The 24,223-nt window shown below is 33.3% G+C and overlaps 1 protein-coding gene across 4 annotated transcripts in view; it reads right to left on the bottom strand.

The window, feature by feature from the left end:
* LOC135832373 (uncharacterized) overlaps window positions 1-24,223 on the bottom strand; it is a 168,573-nt gene that overhangs the window by 132,635 nt on the left and 11,715 nt on the right. For all 4 annotated transcript variants that reach the window (XM_065345584.1, XM_065345582.1, XM_065345583.1 and 1 more), the window contains exon 2: window positions 15,549-15,695. In XM_065345584.1, coding sequence (XP_065201656.1) covers window positions 15,549-15,686 — 138 coding nt within the window. In that variant the 5' untranslated portion in view covers window positions 15,687-15,695. The remainder of the gene's footprint in view (window positions 1-15,548; window positions 15,696-24,223) is intronic.

Raw genomic sequence — 24,223 nt, 5'->3', positions numbered from 1 at the left:
TACAAGATGACTTCAATAAATAATGAATGATAAAAACAAATCGTAACCCTATAAAGTAAACGATGTTTCTAAAGGACAAAATTTCCCTTTCGCGTATTCTAACAGAACGGTCGGAAAATTATTGCGGTTTCATCTACATGCTCCTTGTTGTGCAGAATAATATTAATTTTCTTCGCGTAACGTGTAGGTATCCATGTACCTACATATTTTCCAGAACAACGACCGGAACATGCACATTTATCCAATTTCAACTAGGCACGTTTTTCCCTATTCTCAAATCATCGAGACTAAGAATTTAAAAAGAAAATTATTATGTACCTACCTATTCTTAAGTATTAGGAAGGTATACGTGAAAATAAGAGTAAATCTCAAATTTTCGTGTTATATCGTTAGACAAATACTTATAACTATAGGTGCTGCAGTAAGTACATTATTTTAATAAGTTTTCGCAATAAAGTACGTCCTTTTCGATTCCACTTACTAGGTTATCTACACACCATCAATAATCAGAGAAATTCTTCTCCAAGTCATAAACAAAACAAATAGAAATGCAATCAATTATAATTAAGAACTACGAACTTTAGGGATATCCATTCAAACAGAAAGAAAACGTTTAGACATCTTCTTCTCATTAAGATCTTTCATGAAAATCGTGATGACTTGAAAATAATTTTTACACCGATTGAAGAACTTGAGAATAAAATCCCTCCATTTACGACCACTCACGTAAAAATAGTTCTTTTCATTTATTTGCAGTAAGAATACAAAGTATCAAGTACAGGTACCTACATGTTGTATAGGTATGCGCATTTTCAGTTCTTTTCAAATACCCACGCTTATATACATATAAAGCGAACAAATGAAACAAAATGGAAATCCTTGGCTTCAAACAAAATTAGGTAACCAACCACAAAAGAAAATTTCGAACAAATATAGTAAATACCGTATTCTACATAGAAGCTGATACTACATATAGGTTCAAATTGATAACAATTGTTGAAACTTTTTACTAACATCAATTTCCACACTGCTTCATTCTGGATAAGTGTATCGAATCAAAAAGTTATTTTTCCGCAGACAAGAAAACCGCCAGAGATGCCTATCAATATTATGCAGATCATTCAGATCGACTATTCGACATTTGAATCCGTTAGAAAAAGTATGTAGAAGGGAAAAAAGGAAAACAACAATATCGCAAAGAATTTGCCTTATTTCCTCATATTCACTAGGTAGGTACAGCGAGGGATGTCCCCTTACCAACCACGAATTATCGAAGAAATCTTTTACAAATTTTTTTCAAATCTTTAAAAGAAATTTGAAACTATCCTAGGAAGAGGAAAAGGGTATGGAATTTTGTGCATGAATTTTCTCTTCTTACTTTTGCAATTAAAAAACGTAGGTACGTAGGTATACCTACTCACTTAATTCAAAATAGAAAAGAATGTAAAAAACCAAACATTCCTTGAGATACTCTTTGTATGAGACGTTCCAACCATAAAAGAAAAAATTACTACTTTTTCCTCTTTTATAATATTTCCCTATACTCACATAAATCTAAATGCAGAAAAACATTATGTACCCAAAGATGGAAAAATATTTCCAACTTCAACAACGATGGAGGAAAAAACATTGCAATTTTGTCCATCAATGAGTTACTCGAAGAAAAAAAGGCTCTTCATACACGGAAATTTACCTCGCTTATTTAAAATTTAGATTTTGTCTTAAAAACGAATGTATGTACGTAGTATCTATTTCTTCATAACTTCTCGTTTTCTTTCAACCCTTATATATGGACTACGATATGAGTATTTCACGACGTACGCAAATTTTGGCGACAGTTCAAATAAGGTAATATCACGTCACTGAAAACTACTCGCAGTGGTTATCAAATTTCACCTAGAAGAGAAAAACGACCCTTTTTTTATCCTTCGCTCTCATCGTTGTCGTTTAATTCTATGTAAAATTACACCCTTTTTTCAATAAGCAGCCCCTCATCTCTCTTATTTTTTTCACTTGTCGCTGAAGGAAAGACATACCAAAATTCATTTATTAACATTTCAAAACTATGCGTAAAAATTATTTTAATGAAATGCAAAATGGAAATCATTCAGAATTGTACAACTACTGGCGTTTCAATGTTTACCTATGTTTGCTTCCCTCAACATTTTTTAACATTTTTTTATAGGTATCTAAGTGTCATCAGAAGCTATTTGTTTTTGTATATTGTGAATCAAAATTTTGAAAAAGTAGGTGTAATGAGACAGTTGAACAAAAACTTGAGTTTCAGTTACTCGTATCACAAAGTGGATGTAAGAGTAATTGAAAAATCCTATAGTCATTTCTGGAAGGGGCGATAATGTTGAAACACGAGCGAAAAGAATGGAATAAGAATTCATACCTACATTATTAATTGAAAATTGTATCATCGGAAATCTCATGATCTACTTCTCTCGTAGATGAATATTTGATTTGCACGCTTCGTGATGTTTTCTAATGCGATTACTTTTTTATATAGGTAGGTAGGGATTTACGAGGAGTTTTTAGTAAAAATGGTAAAGGTAAAAAAAAAACAAACAAATTAGTTTTACGAATAGCTCTTTCGTGTGTAAGTCAGTTGATAGCTTCAGTAACTCTCGCAACATATCGGTCTTTTCTTCTAATAACGTTTTACGGACCGATACATCGAAATTCAGGAATTTTCCACTGCAGGCTCTGTCCTCCCTTCGACTCCACTTTGCTTCTAGAAACTGTAAGATGCGTATGTTGAATCGATAACTTTATTAACTGGTACACTATATTTCAATGACGCCGTCGTTGCCATCATGACAATCTTACAAAAAAAAACTTGACAATGAATCTGAATTTTTAAAATTGTTACATACTTTTTATTATAAGTATACCTAAGGTATATCATTCTATTTGCATCTCATTCAAGAGTGTAAGTACTTACATTTATGGATTCTATGTATTTTAGTTGCTGGTGTGATCATCATTAAGTTTACCTATTCCAAATTTATTTAATAACAAAATTTTCACTCTTTTTCTGTCATTTTCTCTCATTTTTTTGCTTTCTTCTGACCAAAAAAAAACTTGAAAAGTTTGTGTTTTTTCTTCTTTTGATATTAAAAAAATTATGCTTTTTTCTGTGCCGTATACTTGAAAAGCATTCTGCTCGTATAGAAATCTATAATATGTTGCAGCAGTTGCAAAATTCAACGCTTTTCTGAGCACACTTTCAACCTTGCTATGTGATATACCTACTTACTTACTGCTAACCAAGTCGTCGGCACGTTTTTTGCGATAACGGTCTAATACCTAACAGGATACTTTTAACTTGACGTTATTGCCATATAGTATAACTTTAATTTCGTTTTATTTCAATTTTCCGTCAACCAATAATCTCTCTGTGCTGAATCGAATGTGGTATAAGATTTATAGCGTATTTCCGGTACAGCTTGTGTTGTGCGACGGTGAACTGGTGAAGTTATTCTATCGTGTGATTATACTTAATAAAGTTTACCTATATCTCGCATGGTTTTCGTAGTGATGCGGGCGTGTGATATATTAGCGCATATTATTTGAGAGATGATGAGAATACCAATAATATACGTAAGTTGGCCATCTACAGGTCATACATATTGGAAAATTCACTCCCAAAGATTAATTGAATAATTAAAAAATCGTCCATGCTAGATAATTACTCATCATATAGCTCATTTCTCTGCTAAATTGAAGCTCACAATCAAATAAGGTAGTGAAATTATGTAGGTAGCTACCTTATAGGAATATATTGGTTTTGAACCGGCAATAACCCATTTTGAAAAATTAGGTCTATCTAATTTGTCAATTTTTATGGCACGTTTCGAAAATGTGTAATTTCCAAAACATAACCGATCGAGGGCTGAAGAACGGCTTGAAACCATCTCCAATCAACTCAGCATGTTGAAATTAGGGTACAAAGTTGGTTTTATTTTTGCTTCCCCTCGTTGAAAAAAATGGCGTTTTATACACACAACTAGTAACTATGAAATCATCTGAAATATAAGTGGCAAAAGTTGTGAAATTTATGTTAATTTCTTCAAATTTTTTCTTCATATTTTTTGTGATTCTTTTGAAGTTATCGTCGCTCAACCTCCATAGCTCTACTCCTTCAATTTCAAAGGTCAGGAAACCACATTACAGTTGTGTAATTTGAGTTGAAGTTCCTTTGTATTAATCCACGTAAAACTTCAAATCAGCTGTCTAGTAACTTATCCATTGACTCTACGATGAAAATAAAATCACAATAAGAAACACACGCCTCCTACTCAATCAATAGGTACCTACAACTAGGTGTATTCTCATGTATGATGATGAAAAACAAAAACCAGATTAACAATTTAATGTGCCGCACAGGCTAAGTGATTAAAAACCCCGCCAAATTAAGTACAGGCCTATGCGTATTTCGTCGTTTTCGTAAGGTCATTACATTCTTCGTGAATATTCAAAACCCCTTTCAAATCTTTCTTTCACGATCAGCGTTTCGGATACTGTATGGGCAAAGTTTAAAAATCGAATAATCAAGGTCATAAGAACGCACCCACAACGCTGCGTATAAGTATCTGAATACCCTACAGCGAATGTAATTTTTTCGTGGCATACTCATATCAATCGAATAAAGTAAAAAGTTAGCTCATAGATGAGAAAAGTACCTACCTAACGCGCAGAATAAACAGTGAAAAAATCACGATAGCGTTACAAATGCGTTTGGAATGGTATTAAAAAATGTTTATCGCAGTATGGAAATACGGAGTTAAAATAAAAATCTAGCCAACTTTGGCGTCATTCATTCAAGAAGGCATTGCACTAATATTTTTTTCTCCGACTAGCGACCATAAATTAAAATTTTGTAACACATTTTTCCATTTTATTGTAGGTACTTGTTTCGAGGCAAATATCACAGTTATGTGACTATAACTACTCGTAAGTGTAATAGACGTTACCTACGTTAAAAGGATACTTAGGTATAATTTGTACATACCTACTACCTTCTGAGATGATTTCGTTTTTTTCTACATGCAAATATATAGGTGTCTGATGTCGGCGTTGTCGGCTTTTTAGAACGCCGTGTGAATATAAATGCGATAGGATACAAGGAATAATAATTTTTAAATTTTTCCGACAAGTGTAAATTGTCTGCTTTTGGTGATTATCCAATACAAAGTTGGACGTGTTCTGCTCTGTACAATTTCACTCGCATGTGAAAGATACGGATCCGCAAATTACGCGCACAAGTTGATAGCTACTCGTATACTCGAAATGTATCTAGGTTTATCGAGGAATTTCGTGTGTCAGATTTTCCAGTGATTTATAGTGTATCGTGTGGTAGTTTAGGTACCTACATAATGTTCTACGTTAGAAAGGGGACGCGTAACTTTTTATACAGAGTATGGGTGTTCGATATTTGATGATTTAACGCGAAATTTATTTCTCACGATGAAAACGAATATACGAGTATCAAATGAGAATTGATCAACATACAGCAAACGGCCAGATCTCTTCAAGAAGTGCCTAATCTACCTAGTACATGAGGAAATTTCAGCTGCCCAACCAAAAAATTGAGGGCCTTACAGAGGGTCAAACTTTACCAACCAAATCATTGTCAGAAGTTACGGAGATAGGTGTGTAAGTGGAGAGAAAATCAAAGGACCTCGGTCAGATTTCCACCATTTCGATTCGAAACCTAATTTTGACACACTGTAAGGAAAATAGTATTTTTTAGAAGGTTTAATTTTTGAAAAAATGTCATAAGAACGAGGAAAAAATGTTGGTGGATGTTGCCCAAATTGAAAAGAAACCTACATTTCGAGTTGAAAGTCATGAAGAAAAAAATATGTAAGGCCCCTGGAGAGGAGATATGGGTTCTGGCTCGGTTTCAAAAGATGGTATTTGAAATTCTGTGTCGATCTATGGTATTGTCATCAAAATCCATGACCACTAGTAACTAGTAGGGTTCTGCTAATTTATTGTGAGCAGTTGAAAATTCGCAATTCGCTTATTGTTTACTGACTCATCACTATCTGCTCTTTCATCAATAAAAAACTATAGGTCATTTTGTATTCACATCCTATGCCTATATCGCTTGAAATTATTGAACTCTTCCCACTCTTCCAAAGCAGCACACCCATATTATGTTGTATTGGTATTCCTTCACACTCCCGGATTCAAGAGAATGATCGAGTTGGCACATGAAATAGCTAAACCCCTTGCCGGCACACCCATCCCTCCATCTGACCTAAAACTCCATTCCAAAACACTAATGCATGAAGTGTTCCTATCTTCATGGTCTCAAGTCCCAAGTTCGAATAAACTAAAATGCATCAAAAACATCGCAATATGTTTATGGAGAACATCTGCACAACTTTAACGTAGGTAGATCTGAGGTTCTTCTCACGATATTCCCCTAAAAATTGCTCATTTACTAATGGACTGTTCTTCATACGCAAAAGAACGCTCCAGACGCCTTAATTCCAACCAACTACAGGTCCTCTAATCTTAAGTTTTCATAAGTTTACAGTATTTTTAGTTCTCTTTTGTACAACCCCTGATAAGCGAGTCTCTAGCCTAAGATGCTATAAATATGACTCATAAAATAAATAAATAAAAATGTACGTAAATTTGTGTTTTCTTAAGATCTATTTTTTATTCCATTCATCGAATGTGATTTCTGTCGACTCGGGTGCTTTCTTTGTCATGATAAAGTTGGTGCTCCTCTACAAGGGCGAACACGAATAGCCATTCCATCTGTCAACGCGAAAGTTTTAATTTGAAAAACTGCGTTGTTTACAATATTGTATTTTCATAAATCAACTCAGCTGCACACAAGGGAGAAAGTTTAGCGAAGACAAGAGGGGTGTTTTTCTGGCGCGCAATTTGAAACCCGTATGAGCGAACGCGGAGTTTCTTTCGCACACATGTTTGTTGGCCGTATCCAAGACTTTTTCAATTAATATGTAGATAAATATAAATAAATAAATAAATAAATAAATAAATAAATACATTCGTGAATAATAAGTAAGATACCAGAGGGTGGTCCTTATTTTTGAAGTTGGGATTTTCCGCTCCCACCCCCCAAAGTGGTGACCTCGGGTGAGAAAATAATTCCCTAGTTTTTATTTTTTCCATTTTCGAAAAATTTGGGCTGCGGTAGGCTCCTCAATTTTCAAAAACTTGAAAAAACCTAATTCAAAGAAAAATTTTCAAAATTTCAAAATTTCGAGTTCCATCATCTCTAGGAGGTTCTTTTTGAGTAAAAAAGACTGTCATGGCGATTTTAGCCCCCTCCCATGAAAACCAAGCTGACCCCCCCAGAATAGCTGAAATTCGTATATTATGTGGGATGCCCCAAAATTAGTTGTTTTTGGTCTTTCCTCCTCCCAACCCCACAAAGTGGTGTCCTTTGGTGAGAAAATAATTCCCTATTTTTTATTTTTTCCATTTTCGAAAAATTCGGGTTGCGGTGGGTCCTTCAATTTTCAAAAATTTTATAAAAACCAATTCAAAGAAAAATTTTTAAAAATTTCAAAATTTCGAGTTCCATTGTCTCTAAAAGGTTCCTTTTGAGTAAAATAGACTCTCATGACGATTTTAGCCCCCTCCCATGAAAACCAAGCTGACTCCACCAGAATAACAAGCTAAAATATAAATTTCAGTTATTCTGGTGGGGTCAGCTTGGTTTTCATGGAAGTGGGCTAAAATCGTCATGAGAGTCTATTTTACTCAAAAGGAACCTTTTAGAGGCGATGGAACTCAAAATTTTGAAATTTTAAAAATTTTTCTTTGAATTAGTTTTTTTTTCAAATTTTTGAAAATTGAGGGGCCCACCGCAGCCTGAATTTTTCGAAAATGGAAAAAATAAAAAATAGGGAATTATTTTCTCACCCGAGGTCACCACTTTAGGGGGTGGGAGCGGAAAAAATCGCACTTTTTTTTTACCATGTAGTTAAGGACCACCCTAATACCTACTGAATAGAATGAATGGTAGGTACCTAGGTAAGTAGGTACCTACTTAATAATGTTGATTTGACATTTTAAAGATATCGGTGGGTGTAGGGTACGATATATATTTTGTAGTAAGTATGTGAGATTTATTTGCGATTCGTTTGCAGTAAAGACTTAAACGCTAGGTATGTGTAGGTACCAACTCTACCCCCCCCCCCTTGAGTAGTAGATATTCATATTATTTTAATCCTTCAGCCCGCAGGGTTTGTCTTACACGAAGAGCCGGCGCGGCGCGATGAATCGCCTAAAAATGAATTTCGAATATCGTTTTGGTAAACAATGAATTGCTTTTGGATTTGTTTTAGTTGGAAAACATACGCGTATGCATTATAGCGTGAAAACTTGCCAAATAGTTTACGAAATGCGAAAACTATGTAATATATTTTTATACGCGGATAATTTTTACCACCTTTTGAAAACGTACTCCTCTTCCCTGCGTCGCGTCGTCTCGCCCGCATAGACCCGGCCTGCGAAATACTTTTGGATTAATTATAATGGAAATATTAATCAAAAAGATCCGACTTTTATACGTAAATTCCTGCAAGTTGCGGAAAATTTAATACACCGAATACTAATTTCGCGCCACGGATACAACACAGAGCAGATGTCGAACCTACACTATAGGTAGGTAGGTACCTAACTTTCGTCAAAGCAAAAACACTATTGATAAAATTACAATGCCGGTTCGTTAAAAGTTCTGAACTTTTGCCATAATCGATAAATTTTAACACTGACTGGCAAGTTAATTATTTGTATCGATGAACAGCGAAAAAAGAAGCGAAATATTTTCAAAAACTTTAAACCTCTCTAGCTCTGCACGACGCGACTATTGGAAAATTTTTCAAACTTCACTCTTTGAACTGAAGCAAAGAACGACGAGATTTATTTTCGAGCAATTTGAATGCTCTTTATGTATTATAGGTAGGTAGCTTTCTTCTTGTACAAAAACGTCGATGACAACTTTTCAAAACCTCATATCTACTTTGAATTTTTCCACTTTATCAACGAAATCTGCTCTACTGTTAATTTAAGAAAAGTCGAGAATGAGAGAAAAAGAGAAAACTTTGTTGGCGCATATTTTTTTCCTCGTTTTATCCGGTGACTTCCCTTTACAAAACAATATTTCGGTACTCTTTTTGTTTTACCATCGATCTAAGATACCAAACTAGCACTTTTTCGAATACTTTTTATAAGAATATTTTCTTATAATTCGTAATATACGCTCGCGTGGTCGTATATCATTCCAAAGTGGACATTTCATTCGTTTGACAAGAAACTATTTTCCTCTCTTGTGTTTCTCGACGCGACATCGCTCCCTCATCTTCACCGCACCACCAGTCGACAACAGATAAATTAATATGACGACGAAATTATGCTCGAATTTGAACGCGCGGACCACTCTCTAAATCTATGAAATGGTCAAATTTCTCTGTTTCAAGATGGTAAAATGTCGTCACTGCGATAAACAGTGAAAAGCCTACTGCTAAAATCAATTAAGTATAGGTACCTCTACCTACATACTTATTTAAGATTTTGTACTGCTGGTCACAGTATAGTTTTTGACTGATAAGTACAGTTCATATAATTCATTTTTAACTGATTAATTCAGTAAGTACATATATGTAGGAATAGGTAGGTATAGGTACCCAGTTTTTGCAAATTCAGACGCCTTAGATTTGCTGGCGCTATCGTAACATTTTGAGTAACATCTCTAATAATTGTCTGTATAGCTATAGCGTAAATTCACTTCATACCAGCTCCGTACTCGTCCTTCTTTAATTTATAGCGTACAATACAATAATAATGGCGAAAGTGTTTCGAGACAACAGAAATTAAAACGAAACAATTATGAGTATACATATTTCACCAAGAATATGTACGAAGAGCAACAAAGAAAATTTGTCATCGTAAAGTTTTATTTCCTTTTCGAAAAGAAAACACGCTACGTCGTTTTCCATCACTTTAATTTATTAAAATTCAAAAACGACTTTCGTAAAAGTAACCAAACGGTGGGTTTTTCGTTGAACCTACATTCCTCATTTTGTGTAGATACAATGATTGAGAAAAGCATCATAATGAAACTCATAAAACGAACAATGGTGGCTAGTAGCTCCGCTGGAAACGATTTAATTGCTAACTTGTGTACTCAAGTGGGCGTTTCAAAAGACAAGAACTTGGTAACGCATTAGCAATGTTTTTCTACAAGTCGGGCTTGAATTTTTGTTTTTTCTTTGTGCAAGCGAACTCAAAACACAAAAAAATTTAACCGTTCAACTACATAGCAGGCAGTAATTGTATCAGAAATGAATGCAGTGTAGCTACTCTATTTCCATTGAGAAAAATCCTAAACAGATGATGTTACTTTATTCCATTTGAAAAATTTTCAGTAAGTATAGGTATAGGTATAGAACTTTCTGTGGTCAATTTGTCAGAAATCAGACATTTACATATAGGTATCAAGGTAAATAGGTAAACGTAAAATGCAATAAGTAAGTATAAGAAAGAATCCATCAATCAAAAGTTCAAAACAAAGAAAATATTTTTGAATTATTGAAACAACGCGAATCCATACAAGGTTCTGTACAGAGTAAATAAGCAAACTGAAAATTTGGAAGTAAGCAAAATCCTACAGGAGAAAACTTCAGATAATAGGTAAGTATATATACAGGGTGCCCAGAAATATCGAGTACCCCAAAGAAAGTTCTTCATTAAAAATATAGGTTGGCAACGTGAAATAGATTCATATAATTGGTGGAATGTTATCTCTTCAGTCCAACAACCATGCAATCATGTGCTATCATTATTATCATTCACTGTGGCCAACCAAAGTATTTTAGTAGAAAACTTTTTTAGGGGTACTCGATATTTCTGGGCACCCTGTACTTATTACGTACCTAGGTATACCAGAATAGTGAATAAGTGAATATGTATGTTGCTCGTCCTGAAAACGGATGTGGGATGTGGCAAATGCCATTCTTAAAAAAGTAGGAATGGAATTCTTACATAAGGGGAGGGAATACATCGAAAAGTGATCAATTTACCTATCCTATCAACTGACGAAGGAGCAAAGAGTACCTAGTTTTTGGCTAAATGTACAGGTTTCTGCTTTAAAAAGTAATCGACACTTAACATTGATGTGTTGAAAAGTGAACAGTTTTTAATATAATGCGACGATTTTCTACCGAACGATAAGTACCTAGGTGAAATTTTAATAAATATCAACACTCGAACTTAGCGATTCGCAATTTTCATAGATTAATGTCATGAACAATTTCCTCAGTAGCTGCATTTAAAATCAAGAGCACGCTAAACATGGACCAATACCATTTTTAAAAATGTAGATAGCTGCTTTGAACTCCTTCCAAGAAAAAAAAATCACCGTAATAAAACGTAAAAATGGATCATTATCTTACTTCTTTCCATCCTTGAGGTTTACGTTCTTGAGACATCTCCGATAAATTATTATCCAACGTTAAAGTTTGAAAATAAAAAAATATCAACAAGATTCCGCAAGATTCCGATGAATGCATTTTTTTTTTTTTTTTTTTTTGTCGAATTCGTATTGCATTTGATATCTATAAAATGAAAAGATATCTTTGGCGAGGAATGTATTGTTTTCAGCTTCGAAATATTTCTGTTTTTCTTTTTTTTTTTATATGGAGATATATTTAAAGTGCCTAACTGGTGACGATTGCTTAGCTGTTTTTATTGGTTTTTTTGCTTCTTTTTCAAAACAAAAACAGAAGAAACACTGGGAATGATGGGAAAAATAATTTTTTAACAATCATTAAATGTCACTGTCGCAACAAAAACGCAGTGTGGTTTGTATTCCTGTAAAATGATGAAAAGTCATTCTAAAAATGAAATTGTTCGTCATAAAATGTAGCGCAAAAACTGGAAAAAAATTGACAGGAAAATGTTTCCAAACTATTGCTATACGATTCTGGCTTATAATAAACTTAAGTAGGTAGAGGTACCAGGGTACTCTAAAATCAAGACCACTCCATGTGAATACTGCATAGGTTCGTACATAATAAGTGTAGAAATAATTTTTCTATATATTATTTTCTTCACAATTGCCGTTTCAATAAAGTCACTAGCCTATACCTTTGGAACACTAGACAAACAATAAATGGATACGCAGATGTAAATGACATATCTATGTACTTCTCAATAAAATTAGACATATGACCTCCGCCCAAAGAACATTTTCTTACTTCAGCCAAAAATTAACACCATTTTATACATATTCCATCATTCATAATTAAATTTCAATGCCTAATAAATTGAAAAAATATGCGTATTTCTTCCATAATGTTTTCTTGCATTGTCTCCAACTCATTCATATTCATATTGAAAAAAGAACTACTTTCGAGAATCATCATTTTATTCCGAATTTATATCCTTAAAACTTCTTTTATTTACTTAAGTACATATAAGTTTTCTTTTGTTCAAAAGGTAATGAAAAGAACTCGAAAATACCTACCTATTCCATACGCAACACATGCCTACCTTCATTACATAGAGTTATACGGTCCTACGTATACGCGTATCATAAATATCTACAAACAATTCACGCATCGAATATTTCATGCATCATTATTTTTGCGTTAAATTTAAGTATTGACAATGTTTTTTATTTCGTTGGTTTTTTTTGCCACAATCATGTTTGTTGAAAATTTGATCATTTCGTTTTACGCTCCTACAGATTATTCAGATAAAAATATTCATAATGAATCACATACCTACCTACTACAGGTAGGTATATGCAGAAGAATAAAGTTTCAGTTTACGTTTATTAAGTATATTTCTATTGGATATAGTTATGTATCGAGATTTATACTTTTTGAAGTTTCGCATAAAGGTAGGTAGGTGCTAAATGTTTCGAAAAATTGATGAGTTGGTAGGTACTATGTATTATAGCTTTTAAAAAACTGTCAATGGAATAAATAATTTCTACCAGAAGAGTGATTAATGGATGTTGAACTGTTGTTTAAAAATATGCGTAAATAGATATACATATGTAGGTACTCACTTAATCACATAATATGTAATATTTAGAACAAAATAAATGCAGTTTTCAAAAAAAAAAAACAAAAAAAAATTGAGCTGCTGAAAATGAAAAATAAAATCCAAGAAAATCTTATCAATTTAAATCCCTTCTTTCAACTCTTCCGCCTTCTTTCGTCTTTCGCAAAAAAGCTTCAAAAGCAATTTGAAAGATGACCTTTCTATTGCTTAAGGTGCCTGCGGTATGACATAAATACCTAGGTAAGTAGCCTAGGTAGGTACCTACGTTTTATTAAAACACAATATTTTCACCGTAACAAGAGAACAAAGCAAACAGACAATTCTTTTTAAAAAAGAATAAAGTTGACGATGGAATAGTAGATACATATATGTACCTAACCCTGCAAGATTATAAAGTAGGTAGAGAAGAAAATACGAATACCTACTATAAGAACAGAAGTACGAGTACGGTTACTTATGTTATACATATGTACCACGAATGGTATGCATGTACCTGTAAGTACCTGTACCTAAGTACCTATCTACATTCTTAGCTTGTTCAGCAATCCGGATTTTTCGAAGAAGATACATATAGGTATTTCAAATACACCAACAACCAACACGAATCCAACCGTATCCTTTTACAGCGAGTGAAAATCTCGAAGTAAATTTCTGGGCGACTTATTGTCATATTTGGGCCAAATAATTCGACGTCTTTGAAATTGAAACGTTGCGTTAGTTTAGAGAAACGTGCGGTGGTGTAAGTTGAGAAGATGCAAATACCATACGCGCGCGAACCATTATTACCACGTCATATTTTCCATCTGAGCGACGAAAATTGTGTGAAATGATTCGCCAACTCGTCTTGGAGAAATGGCTTAAATAAAATATGAATAATTTAAACGTACACAACGGACACCTTTGACAACGTGTAAATATACAATGATCGATGAAACTGTTAAAGAAAATAACGTTTTCATCTTTCGCGTCACGCTATTAACTATAAGTCAGCTATCAACGTCTTTACCTTTACAGCTGAACGCTTTCGCAATATCGTAAAGCAACTCGGGGGTTTATGAAAAATTACAATTCTAGCCGACGCAGATTTATTATTTCAAATTGGTCGAGAAATTCTCGTAATGTGAGTTTTTTTCGCAATTCAAACAAAAGCTCCGGCTGTTTAGCGAAAAAACCGGAAGAGAAACCACGCGGCAGCTGTAACCGTACGCTAGTTTTTTCTCTTCAAAAAGAAAAATCCAGCCGAAAACGCAATTAGAAAAAAAAACACCATTAGGTACGTACCTAAAATTGACAAAGTACTGTAGTACCTAGTTCTACACGTAATCCGAACACATTCTAGTCAATGGATGCGTTGTAGCGAATATATAAAATAAGTAAATATACTCGGAACGGAATTCACATTATCACTTCCAAGTTCTAACATGAACTTGACTTTTTTGATCGACGTATAGACTGACAATACCTACTTTCAAGTTTTTTACTGGTATTATCTTACACTTTTAAAGCAAAATCGTACCGAGGTGTGTAAAAAATTGTCGTTGTTTGTGCAGAGAAAGGATGCTGTAGGTATAAATCAGCTACTTATTTTTAAAAATACAAACAAGATCTAAAAGACCACATTGTGCAGCAGCTATGCTGTGCTACCAGCAAGTACCTATTCAATGAAGAGTCGAAATTTGTGTAGATAAAGATGAAATGATAAAAAAATGCCTGCTTGTTCCACAAGTAGTCACTAGTCATCAAAACATTTTTCAACCACCGAAATTTGTTTAATAAGTAGATGGGTACCTATAGTTGCTCCGCTTTGGACGATAGACGATTTATGATGATTTTCCAATTTTAGATTTCAAAAGCATTTTGATCATACCTACATTCATACCTATGTAGATCGCGTTTGCAACTTTTTTCAAATCATAACGAGTGGATTATTATCTCATGACATAATTAACCGAATTGCTGAAATGAATAGAAGAACTCGGGCTATCAACCGTTCATTCAATTTGAAAGACTAAGCTCAATGGTTTTCGCATAAAATGTTCCTGAGATTCGAACTGAAATTCATTAAAAGTAACTTTTAGCTTATCCTACTGTGACTACCCAGCTATCTAAGTATGCAACCCGCCGACACCGAATTGAAATTAAATCATATTTCGATTAAATTATCAAACTAGGCACGCGATTATTTGACACATTTCTCACAACGAAATTATACCCGAGTTACATAAGCCGTTATACGCCATTAACGATGAAAATTAAAAGAAAACAAATACCCTATGTAATAATAATAGACCGTTGGGGATAACTTGGCAAATCTAAATATACCTACCTATGTATCTGCAATTCGAATATTAATCGAAGGAATAATATTTCCCATTATTGTCGGTCTCGTTTCGGTTGTATGTACAACCTACGCACGAATAGGTATACAAACTATGCATGCAAGAGTGAACTGAATATCAACGTATTCGAACACTTACCGGCGAAAACGATGCCGTTGAAGGTGGTGGTGAAGTGAACTTTGGTGTGGCACCGAAATGGTAACTGCTGCTCGAGTTGAGAATCTTCTTGTGAGCCGAAGCTTGTGCACCCCGAAATGCCGATACACTTAATTTCATAATGCAAATCTGCAACAGAATGTAATTCGTTTTACGAGTATTAAACTAGAAACATGATTCCGAAATGCATAGACATTCTTATACCATGGATAGGTTAGGTACCTCTCTCTACCAGTGTTACGAGCTGTACATACTCGTATATAAATTAGACAGCTTCTGTGTTTGAGTATTTTTAGTTTTAGACAGTTTTCACCGTCCGTCTAAGTATATTTTTAAAAATAGTATGTAAGGAGAGGCGAAGCGACGACCGGGGATCCATCACTTATTTTGGAGTTGGTAAAAGTTGGCAATTTTGAGTGGCAAGTTTGGCGAGTTGGCAATTTTGAATGTTCAATGATGAACTGACAACTTTGAAATTTGTAAATTTTGTTTAAAATTGTCAAAAACCACTATACTTTTGAAACAATATTCCTCAAAAAATTTTCCTCCTCGCTCCGCTCGGGCAATATTTTAATCTTCTCCTAATGTTTATCACGTTATATTAAAAGTAGTAAGTAACTAGCCATGTTATTGGAAAATTTTCAATTTTGTAGTTGGTATTTTTATGATCTTTGCCCCCCCTCCTAGTAAAATTGGTTTGCTTCGCCATCGCCCCTGTATGTAAGGTACCTATAATAATTCACAAATTGCATGCGTAATCATGGACGTGCTAGTGCTTATTTTAAATTAAAATTAATACAGTATGTAAGTAATAGCTAATTTTACGGAGACGGACTAAAAGAACAAATAAAAAACCGTTAAATGATCGGACTTTTCACTTCTTTTATGGCATTCCATATGCATGAGCCTACATTTTGATATAGTCTATGAGTAATAAGTCTACATTATTACTACAATGCATCAAGTATAGGTACCTACCCTCATATTCTACAATAAACTAGCCCCAACCACGAGACGTTGGGACGGGGGAACCCGGAAAAAAAGGTACCTTAATCTTGTATAGAGAGTGGTACATATTTTCAAAAGTCTAAAAATCAATTGGTTAGTAAGGATTTCTTTGGTGCTCTTTCAATTATGTATGTATTTTCTTTCAGCCAGACGATTTGCCCGATTAAAACTTTCCTTTAACTGTTTAGTGTTTTGCATTCGATATTCGCACATGCCCAAGTACTTTAGGATATAAATTTCTGATTGAATATACAATAATCCAAGAAAGAGTAAATAAGACAATCAGAAATAACATTAGGTACTATGAGAAACTGATAAAATCCGGCGTAAAAATATTTGCGCGTTTTTTCCCTTCTCTTATTTTCAATTTAAATCGTCTTTTTCAATTTCGATGAATAAAATTTTTCCACTTTTCGCTTGTAATTTAATTAGGTACATTCGTGAGTGCTGTCAGCCGACTACCATTAAGTGTACCTACTTAGTACTTCTGTTCTCGAATTTCGTTTTAAAATATCGTCTCGTATAGATGACTAAGTTTTATTTTCAACTCGTCAGCTCATTTGAAATGAAATTTGAAATTTTGATATCTTATACTCGTAAAATACGTCCAATCTAAGTTACATTAAGACGTTTTTCGTTTGTTTATCGCAACACTTTCCTTTTTTTCAAGTCGGAATTGGAAAGTGAATAATCATCGTGAAGTAAAATTTGTTGATTGTTGATCATCATAATAAGGGCAAGTATTTTTAAAACTACCAACTTAGATACCTACATTTAAGATTAAGTGAATATGTAAAATATGTAGGTGCATCACTGCACAATATCCATGTGCATAGATACTTACATATTTACTTTAGGTATACCTACTGAGCTTTCGTGGAAAATAAAATGATAAAATTAGCCCACAAGAGAAAGAAAAGAAATTGAAATTAGTTTTGCCTACTCCGCGTGTACTAGCATTTGCATTGAAATAAAGGTACATGAATGGAAATATTCAAGTTCACTCGTATTTTTCTTCGTTAAATGGATATGTACCTATTTCAAAAAAACATCGAAAAAAAACTGAAGCATTTCTAGTTCAGCGTGAAAATCAACCTTATACTCGTATGTAGAGCTATATTCGCTCTACTTTAAAAATCACTATATTGTAGGTAGTTTTTCTGAAATGTTTTCCCGCGAGTATTAGCAAATATGTACCTACCTAATGTGCTCAACGCTCTTTCGTCACTCACTCAACCATACTCTAATATTTTTCCTTTGTTGTGGCTCACAAAACTTAACTCGTCGTGTTTTCCATTTTCTTTTAATTTGTCGGTAATTATGGATACCTACTTCTGTATAGTCATGTTAAGTTCAGTTTATAAAACAAAAAAGAGGAAAAAGAGCTCTAGGAACAATTTTTCTAATTTACGTTGAATGGCTGTGCACGAGAAAATTATACATCGTAGAAAATATTTAGGTATGTTAATTTCAAGTGGTTAAGCGAGTATGTCTATATATGTGCATCAAAGTGGGTAATAAACTGACTAATTATTGTTGGTATTTTGACGATTAGGTACCTAATGGAGTTTTATGAAACTACATACACGATACGTAAATCTATCGGTAATGCATTTCATGCACGTATTCATTTGATTGAAACACCGTGTAGGTATTTTAAACTATACATAAGTTTTGAAATCTGGCAATTTAGAAATCCTTTATTTATAACATTTATAGACAAAACTAACGTCAGCGATCAAAGTTGATGGATGTATAAATAGGTAGGTACAAATAATTTGAATTTATTCAGCTTGAATGAGAATTCCAGAATTTATAATTGAATGCTTGCCGAAATGAAATAACAGCCAAATCATGCTTTTGATGATTTGAGTATCCGTTTATGAAACTAAGAGGTAACCTTATTTTTGTTCCTGATACTTTTGCAGTTTAAAAATTATTTTCAACGATTTTTTCAGCAACTTTTATTTAAAAACAATTTATTGTACGGACGAATGGATGCCTATACCTATTTAATAGAGATATGTACCTACAGTTACACATTTCATTAAACAGGAATAATTAAATTAAATAGTCGTATTTTCTTCAAAAAGATTCCAAAACCTTTAGGAAAGTACTCGGTTGAAAAAAGAACTGCATAAAGGTACATATCACTATAACGCACTTCTCCAATTTATGTTATGGGCATTTTCAGTTTGTCTCAAAAAGAACAAATTTTCAGAATTCACTTCATGTGTAAGCAGGTACCCTTTTACATATTATTCTTGCAAAAAATAAGTACCTATCTAGGTAGGTACCTATGTACTTATAACTACCAAGAGTCTCCAATAGGTGGCTTGACCAAAAATTCACTCTAGGCACTTATGGTGGCAGCAGTATCGCGATTTTGCAATTACCTCACTTCATCTTAGGTAAGTCAGTTCTACATAAACGCCGAAAAACATATCCGTTTCCATTGCCTTTTCCGTTTCCAAGCCCACTGTTTCCGTTTCCGTTCCGTTTCCGCTCCGTTACCACATTATTTCGATGCCCTTCGAAATCAAAAATTTTATTTCTTATCGTTTTTATAGAAGAAGACAAAATTAATGTCGTTAAAGTTTTTCACATTTGAAAATTTGAGTGAAAAAAAAACAAGAACCAATGCAAGAAAAATTTTACACTTTCTATGGAAACCCATCTGGAAACGAACGCTGTCGGTTCCTTTTCCGTTTCCATCTTCTTTCTCATTTTCTTGGAAAAAATGTTTCCGTTTCCTCACCTCAGCACTGAGGTGATTAATTTCTTTTCTCCAATGCATTTTAAGATCGGTATTATTTTAAGTAAATGGACTCGTCCGAATTCTTACCCAGCAGATTAATGTTGGTAAAGACGAAATTTTTCCTAAAATACGTATCATTAACATGATTCATATTTACGAGTTGCATATGTAATATCCGGAAATATTAAAATTTTAAACGTACAACTTTAGCTTACATTTTTTCGCAATTAGAATTCTTTGATGATGTGGAAACTGAATTCAAGCAATATTCTAGTTTCTCGACGTACGCGTAGTGTATGTGATTTAAAGTTAAACATCTTACACAAGCAAAATAACATTTCATTTTAACTTGGTGAAATGGGAACATAATACTTTAAATTTTCTCGAAACGTTGTTATCCTCGTAATTCTTAAGTACACTAAGAAACACATATTTTATAACAACTTACTGCTACGTACGTTGAAAGCTCAGTTTTATTTCCAAAAAGTATTTACTGTAACTGCCGTTTGTGTATATTTTTTTGAGGTTATTTCATAAATATCCCCTTTTTTAATCCAGGTGAAGGGGAATATGTATGAGCAGGTACCTGACTTACCAACTCACGTACTATATTTGTTAGCTGGTAGGTGTAGGCACATTATTTATTACATCATTACATGGTATATGCTTAGCGAGAGAATGGGAGAGGTTTTTCTATTCGACTTGAATGTCAACGCAGTGTTTGAATCGGATAATGATGATCTTCTGATTGCTGGTAAGCCTTTTAGAGAGCGAGAAGGTTTTGGACGTAAATTTCGAAAAAATCAGATTTTCCATCGAATTTTTGATTTAGGTAATTGATATTTGTAGAAATATTTGCAAAAAAAAAAAAAAACGATTAGGTAATTACTTTTGGATAGGTACTTATACCCATTCGAAAAAAATAAAAAATTGCAAATAAAATTTAATCACAATCAACATCCAATAAAAAATCCAGAAAATCCTGCTTGATCACAAATTTTCCATTGTTGATCCTGTTATGAAAAAATTGCAGGAAATTTAAAATTAGGCACGTAATAATTACTAAGCAAATTAATTATAAACGTACACTTCGGAAAAATCGTGAAAAGGTTTCACAACGAATGAGGAAAAAATTGTCGATAATTACGAATTTTCAAGAAAGTTTTGACTTTTGAATACTTACAACTTTTTCTAACTTTTTTGCTTGCTCCACATTTAAAAAAAATAAAATGTAAGGAGTACTTAGGTGTTACACATTCAACCAGAAAATTATTTTAAAATTGTAGCTGTTAATTAACGAGCTGATTCACAGAAATCAAACTTCTCTCTAAGTAGGGCGTCCTGCCTCAGCTTTCTTTTACCAACAGCATAGGCAACCCATCTTGATTACAAGTATGCATGTTTGCCTAGCCTGAGATTTTACGGAGTTAAGTTAAGCTCACGTAAAAAATGTTTGGTTTAAATTCTGTTTAGCAATTTTGATCTTGTGTCACTCATGAAAAGAATCAAAGGTAGGAAGTTGCGCTTTGTGGCCCTTGAAGTAATAAATTTTGACCATAACTTTTCTACGTGGTTGATCATTTACGCTATAGTTGATCAGGACTATAGGTATATGGTAGATATGAGACAAAATATGTATCTGAAAAAACACGCTCAAAAATTATCATTATTAATGTTTGTTGAAGAGAAAAGATTACTGTTCTAAAGGCTCAATTTTAACTTATCTATTTTAAATTTTGATTAGGTAAACAGTAGTTATAAATAATTATGTAAGTATTTAAATTCTGAAAATTATAATTTTTTTTTAAATTCACTTACCCTTAAAAATGATTTAGAATTTACAACTGTGACTTATACGCAAATTTTTAGTCAGACAGCATTTTTTTAATGACTTTCGGTCAATTTTTAAGGGGAAAATTTTTCCGAAATTTGTTTGAGAGTAATTTTTCAGAATTCAAATATGTACTTATAACTTTTCAACTAATCAAGATAAAGAAGTGGGAATTATGCCGCTTGAAAGAACAAACTTTCCTCTTCAGGAAGTAGGTGCCTACCTAAATAAAGAGTACATTTTTCGGAGATTAAAAAAAGAATGATGAAATTTATCTACAGGCAAACATGCGCCTTGTACATATATTCATGAATGTTTTGTTCATGTTACTGGTAATAGGAGGGATACCCTGTAGTCGCGAAAAACGAAAATCATTTAGAAAGAATTCTCAATAGACATGTATGTAGATTAAGGTCATGAATGGTAAAATTTTAATAACTGATCGGGCCAATCTGTGTAGGTTGGGATGATTCTTAAATTATTAAATACATAGCACAGGATGAATTTGGACAGATGAGTTCGGTGAACTTTGAGCTTTTCATAAGCTGAAGATTCTGATTATATCCACTACGACGTGAACATCAAATAAAAAATTTATAAAAAAAAATTGATTGATATTATAGTAATTATTGGCTGCTCATTAGTATAGTAAGGTAAGTATACCTACCTATAATTTATTTAATAGGCTGTTAACCGTCTATAAATAATCTAAATCGATGAAGTGTAGGCAGACAGTATTTCGTTGAGTTTTCTTACTGTGATTAAAAGTAATTTGTGGAATTCATTTTTTATTTGTTGTTAAAGTAAACGCAGGGTAGAAAGTAAGTACCTATATTTATGGCTATAGGCATGTGTTTTTCAATGCTGTGTGAAAAGTGGGAACATTCATGTTTACCTATGTAGTAGTATGTGCCAGATTTGTATTTGGTAAAATATAACATGGTATTGTCATTAGATACGTACCATGATGTGTTACTGAAATACGAAAAACACATAGGTAGGTAATATTAGTCGAAATAGACAGCTACCTGTAACAGTAGGTACAAAGAGCTATTTTTATACGTCTACCGTATAGGTGTATGGTGTGTATCCATATCTAGTTAGGTATTTCATATGGCTAACACAATTACTTATCTGATACGCAAAAAAATTACATTTGAAACTGCAATACTAAATCATCAAAAATTATCATCCACAGCTAAATATGATTATGCTTATCTGAAGTTTAGCGATTTTATGCATTGAATTGCAATAGTTAACTCTTGAAAGTTTACGATTTTTCGCAATACGTAACATTATACATACTTAGATAATTGTTTAGCTCACTCGGTATTTTGCTTTTTACGAAGCGCTTTGTGTCGAAGTTCGATTGCTGATGTTGAAATAGCCCTAAGGAATTATCTGTAAATGTATAACGAAAGTTTTCAGACAACGACCTAAACAAAAGTTTTTAGAGTTGAAGATTTTTATATTTCTTTGCTAAATTATTAGCTTTGAGAAAATTGTTGCGAAAGTTTGTATTTTTTGTAAGTAGATTCTTATGGACGAAAATCATTTAAAAAATTAAAATTATTTAATTACAGTGGCATAGCACATTGCAGGAGGAGAAGTTGAATATAATGTATCATTGTCTTATGCTTCTAGCCTATGAACAACTTGATTTTTTTTATAATGCTCTCTCGATATATTTTCCTTATGTGTGTTGTACATATGTATAATTGTATAGGTACTTTTCTTTCCTTGAATCGAGCGAAAATGCTACGCAGGTTAGATTTACGCTTGCTGTATTTTATGTTTTGTAAAAATAGAAAGCTCTTTGAAAAAATGAGCATCGTACTCGTACAAATGGAGTGCGATTGAATTCATCTTAACTTTTTCATCGAGTTTTATGAGTAGATACACCTAAGTAATTAGAAACATAGGTAATCAATCTATGCCAAAATATCATGAATTTCAATCCCTGAGGTACCCCTACATCTATTCATATTAATTTGTTTCATCAAACAAAATATGTACCTACTTAATTGCAATAACTGACAGAGGCGTGCCGAACAGGGAAGGGAGTGCAGTGGTAACTCAGCCGCCTCTCCCCCACCAGAAAAATTTTGGAAAAAAGTTAAGAATTTTTGGGGAAAGTTCGGGGAATTGGGAAGAAGTTGTGTAAGCAGGGGAAATGAAAGAATTATCAAAAACGAAGGGGTTTTACTTCTTGAATTATGAATTTTCAAATGCTTTCGCCCTCGCTTCGCTCGATTCGTCAGATTATTTTCCTTTTTTTCTGTAACCAAAGTTGAAAAGTAGAAAAATTGACTTCTCACATCAAAAATAATGTTGTTTCACTTGAAATTTTCCAAAATGGTCGTTCCAATGCATTCCAGACAAAACTGCCAAAAACTCCCAACTCCTGCCAAAATATCAAAAAATGACCTATTTTTCACCGAAAATTTGGAAACAATTTCTAAAATTTCTTGAAAACTATTGTTAGAATTCTGAACTGTCGAAGCCAGGAAAATCAACTTTTTAAGTCAGTTATTTTACTTCTCAAAATTATCAGTTTTTTCATGTCTTTTGACTTCGCTTCGCTCGAGCGAATTTTAATTTTACTGCACATTTTTTCAAAGATTTTCAATAATTAAAAATCAACTTCAGAAAAATTCAAGAAACATAACCAAATGAATCTTCTCTTCATCTAAAAATGATTTTTTTTGTATGTACCTCACAAATTGTTATTTTCAAAAGCCAAAAACCTAAAAACAAAAAAAAACATGAAAATAGTAGGTACGGATTTTCGATTTGGGATTTCATTATCAACCTTGCAATAGAACAATTCAAATTTTAAATTTTTGTAAGTATGAAAGCATAGTTTTTAAAAATTTGATTGTTCGAACCACATCTGGCTAATTAGCTGGAAAAATCATGGAGGGATGAGGGATCTGGGGTGAAATAGTTGGGAAAATCTGGTGAAAAAAGTTAGTGAAATTTCAGTCTCACCCTCCCCTCCCACGACATATCGCTTCATCACGCCTCTGATAACCGAACTTGGAAACTAATATCGAATGG

The sequence above is a fragment of the Planococcus citri genome, chromosome 1 (assembly GCF_950023065.1).
Source record: "Planococcus citri chromosome 1, ihPlaCitr1.1, whole genome shotgun sequence".
Classification (NCBI taxonomy): domain Eukaryota; kingdom Metazoa; phylum Arthropoda; class Insecta; order Hemiptera; family Pseudococcidae; genus Planococcus; species Planococcus citri.
Note: the sequence above shows the minus strand (reverse complement) of the source record. Positions and strands in the feature narration are given on the sequence as shown.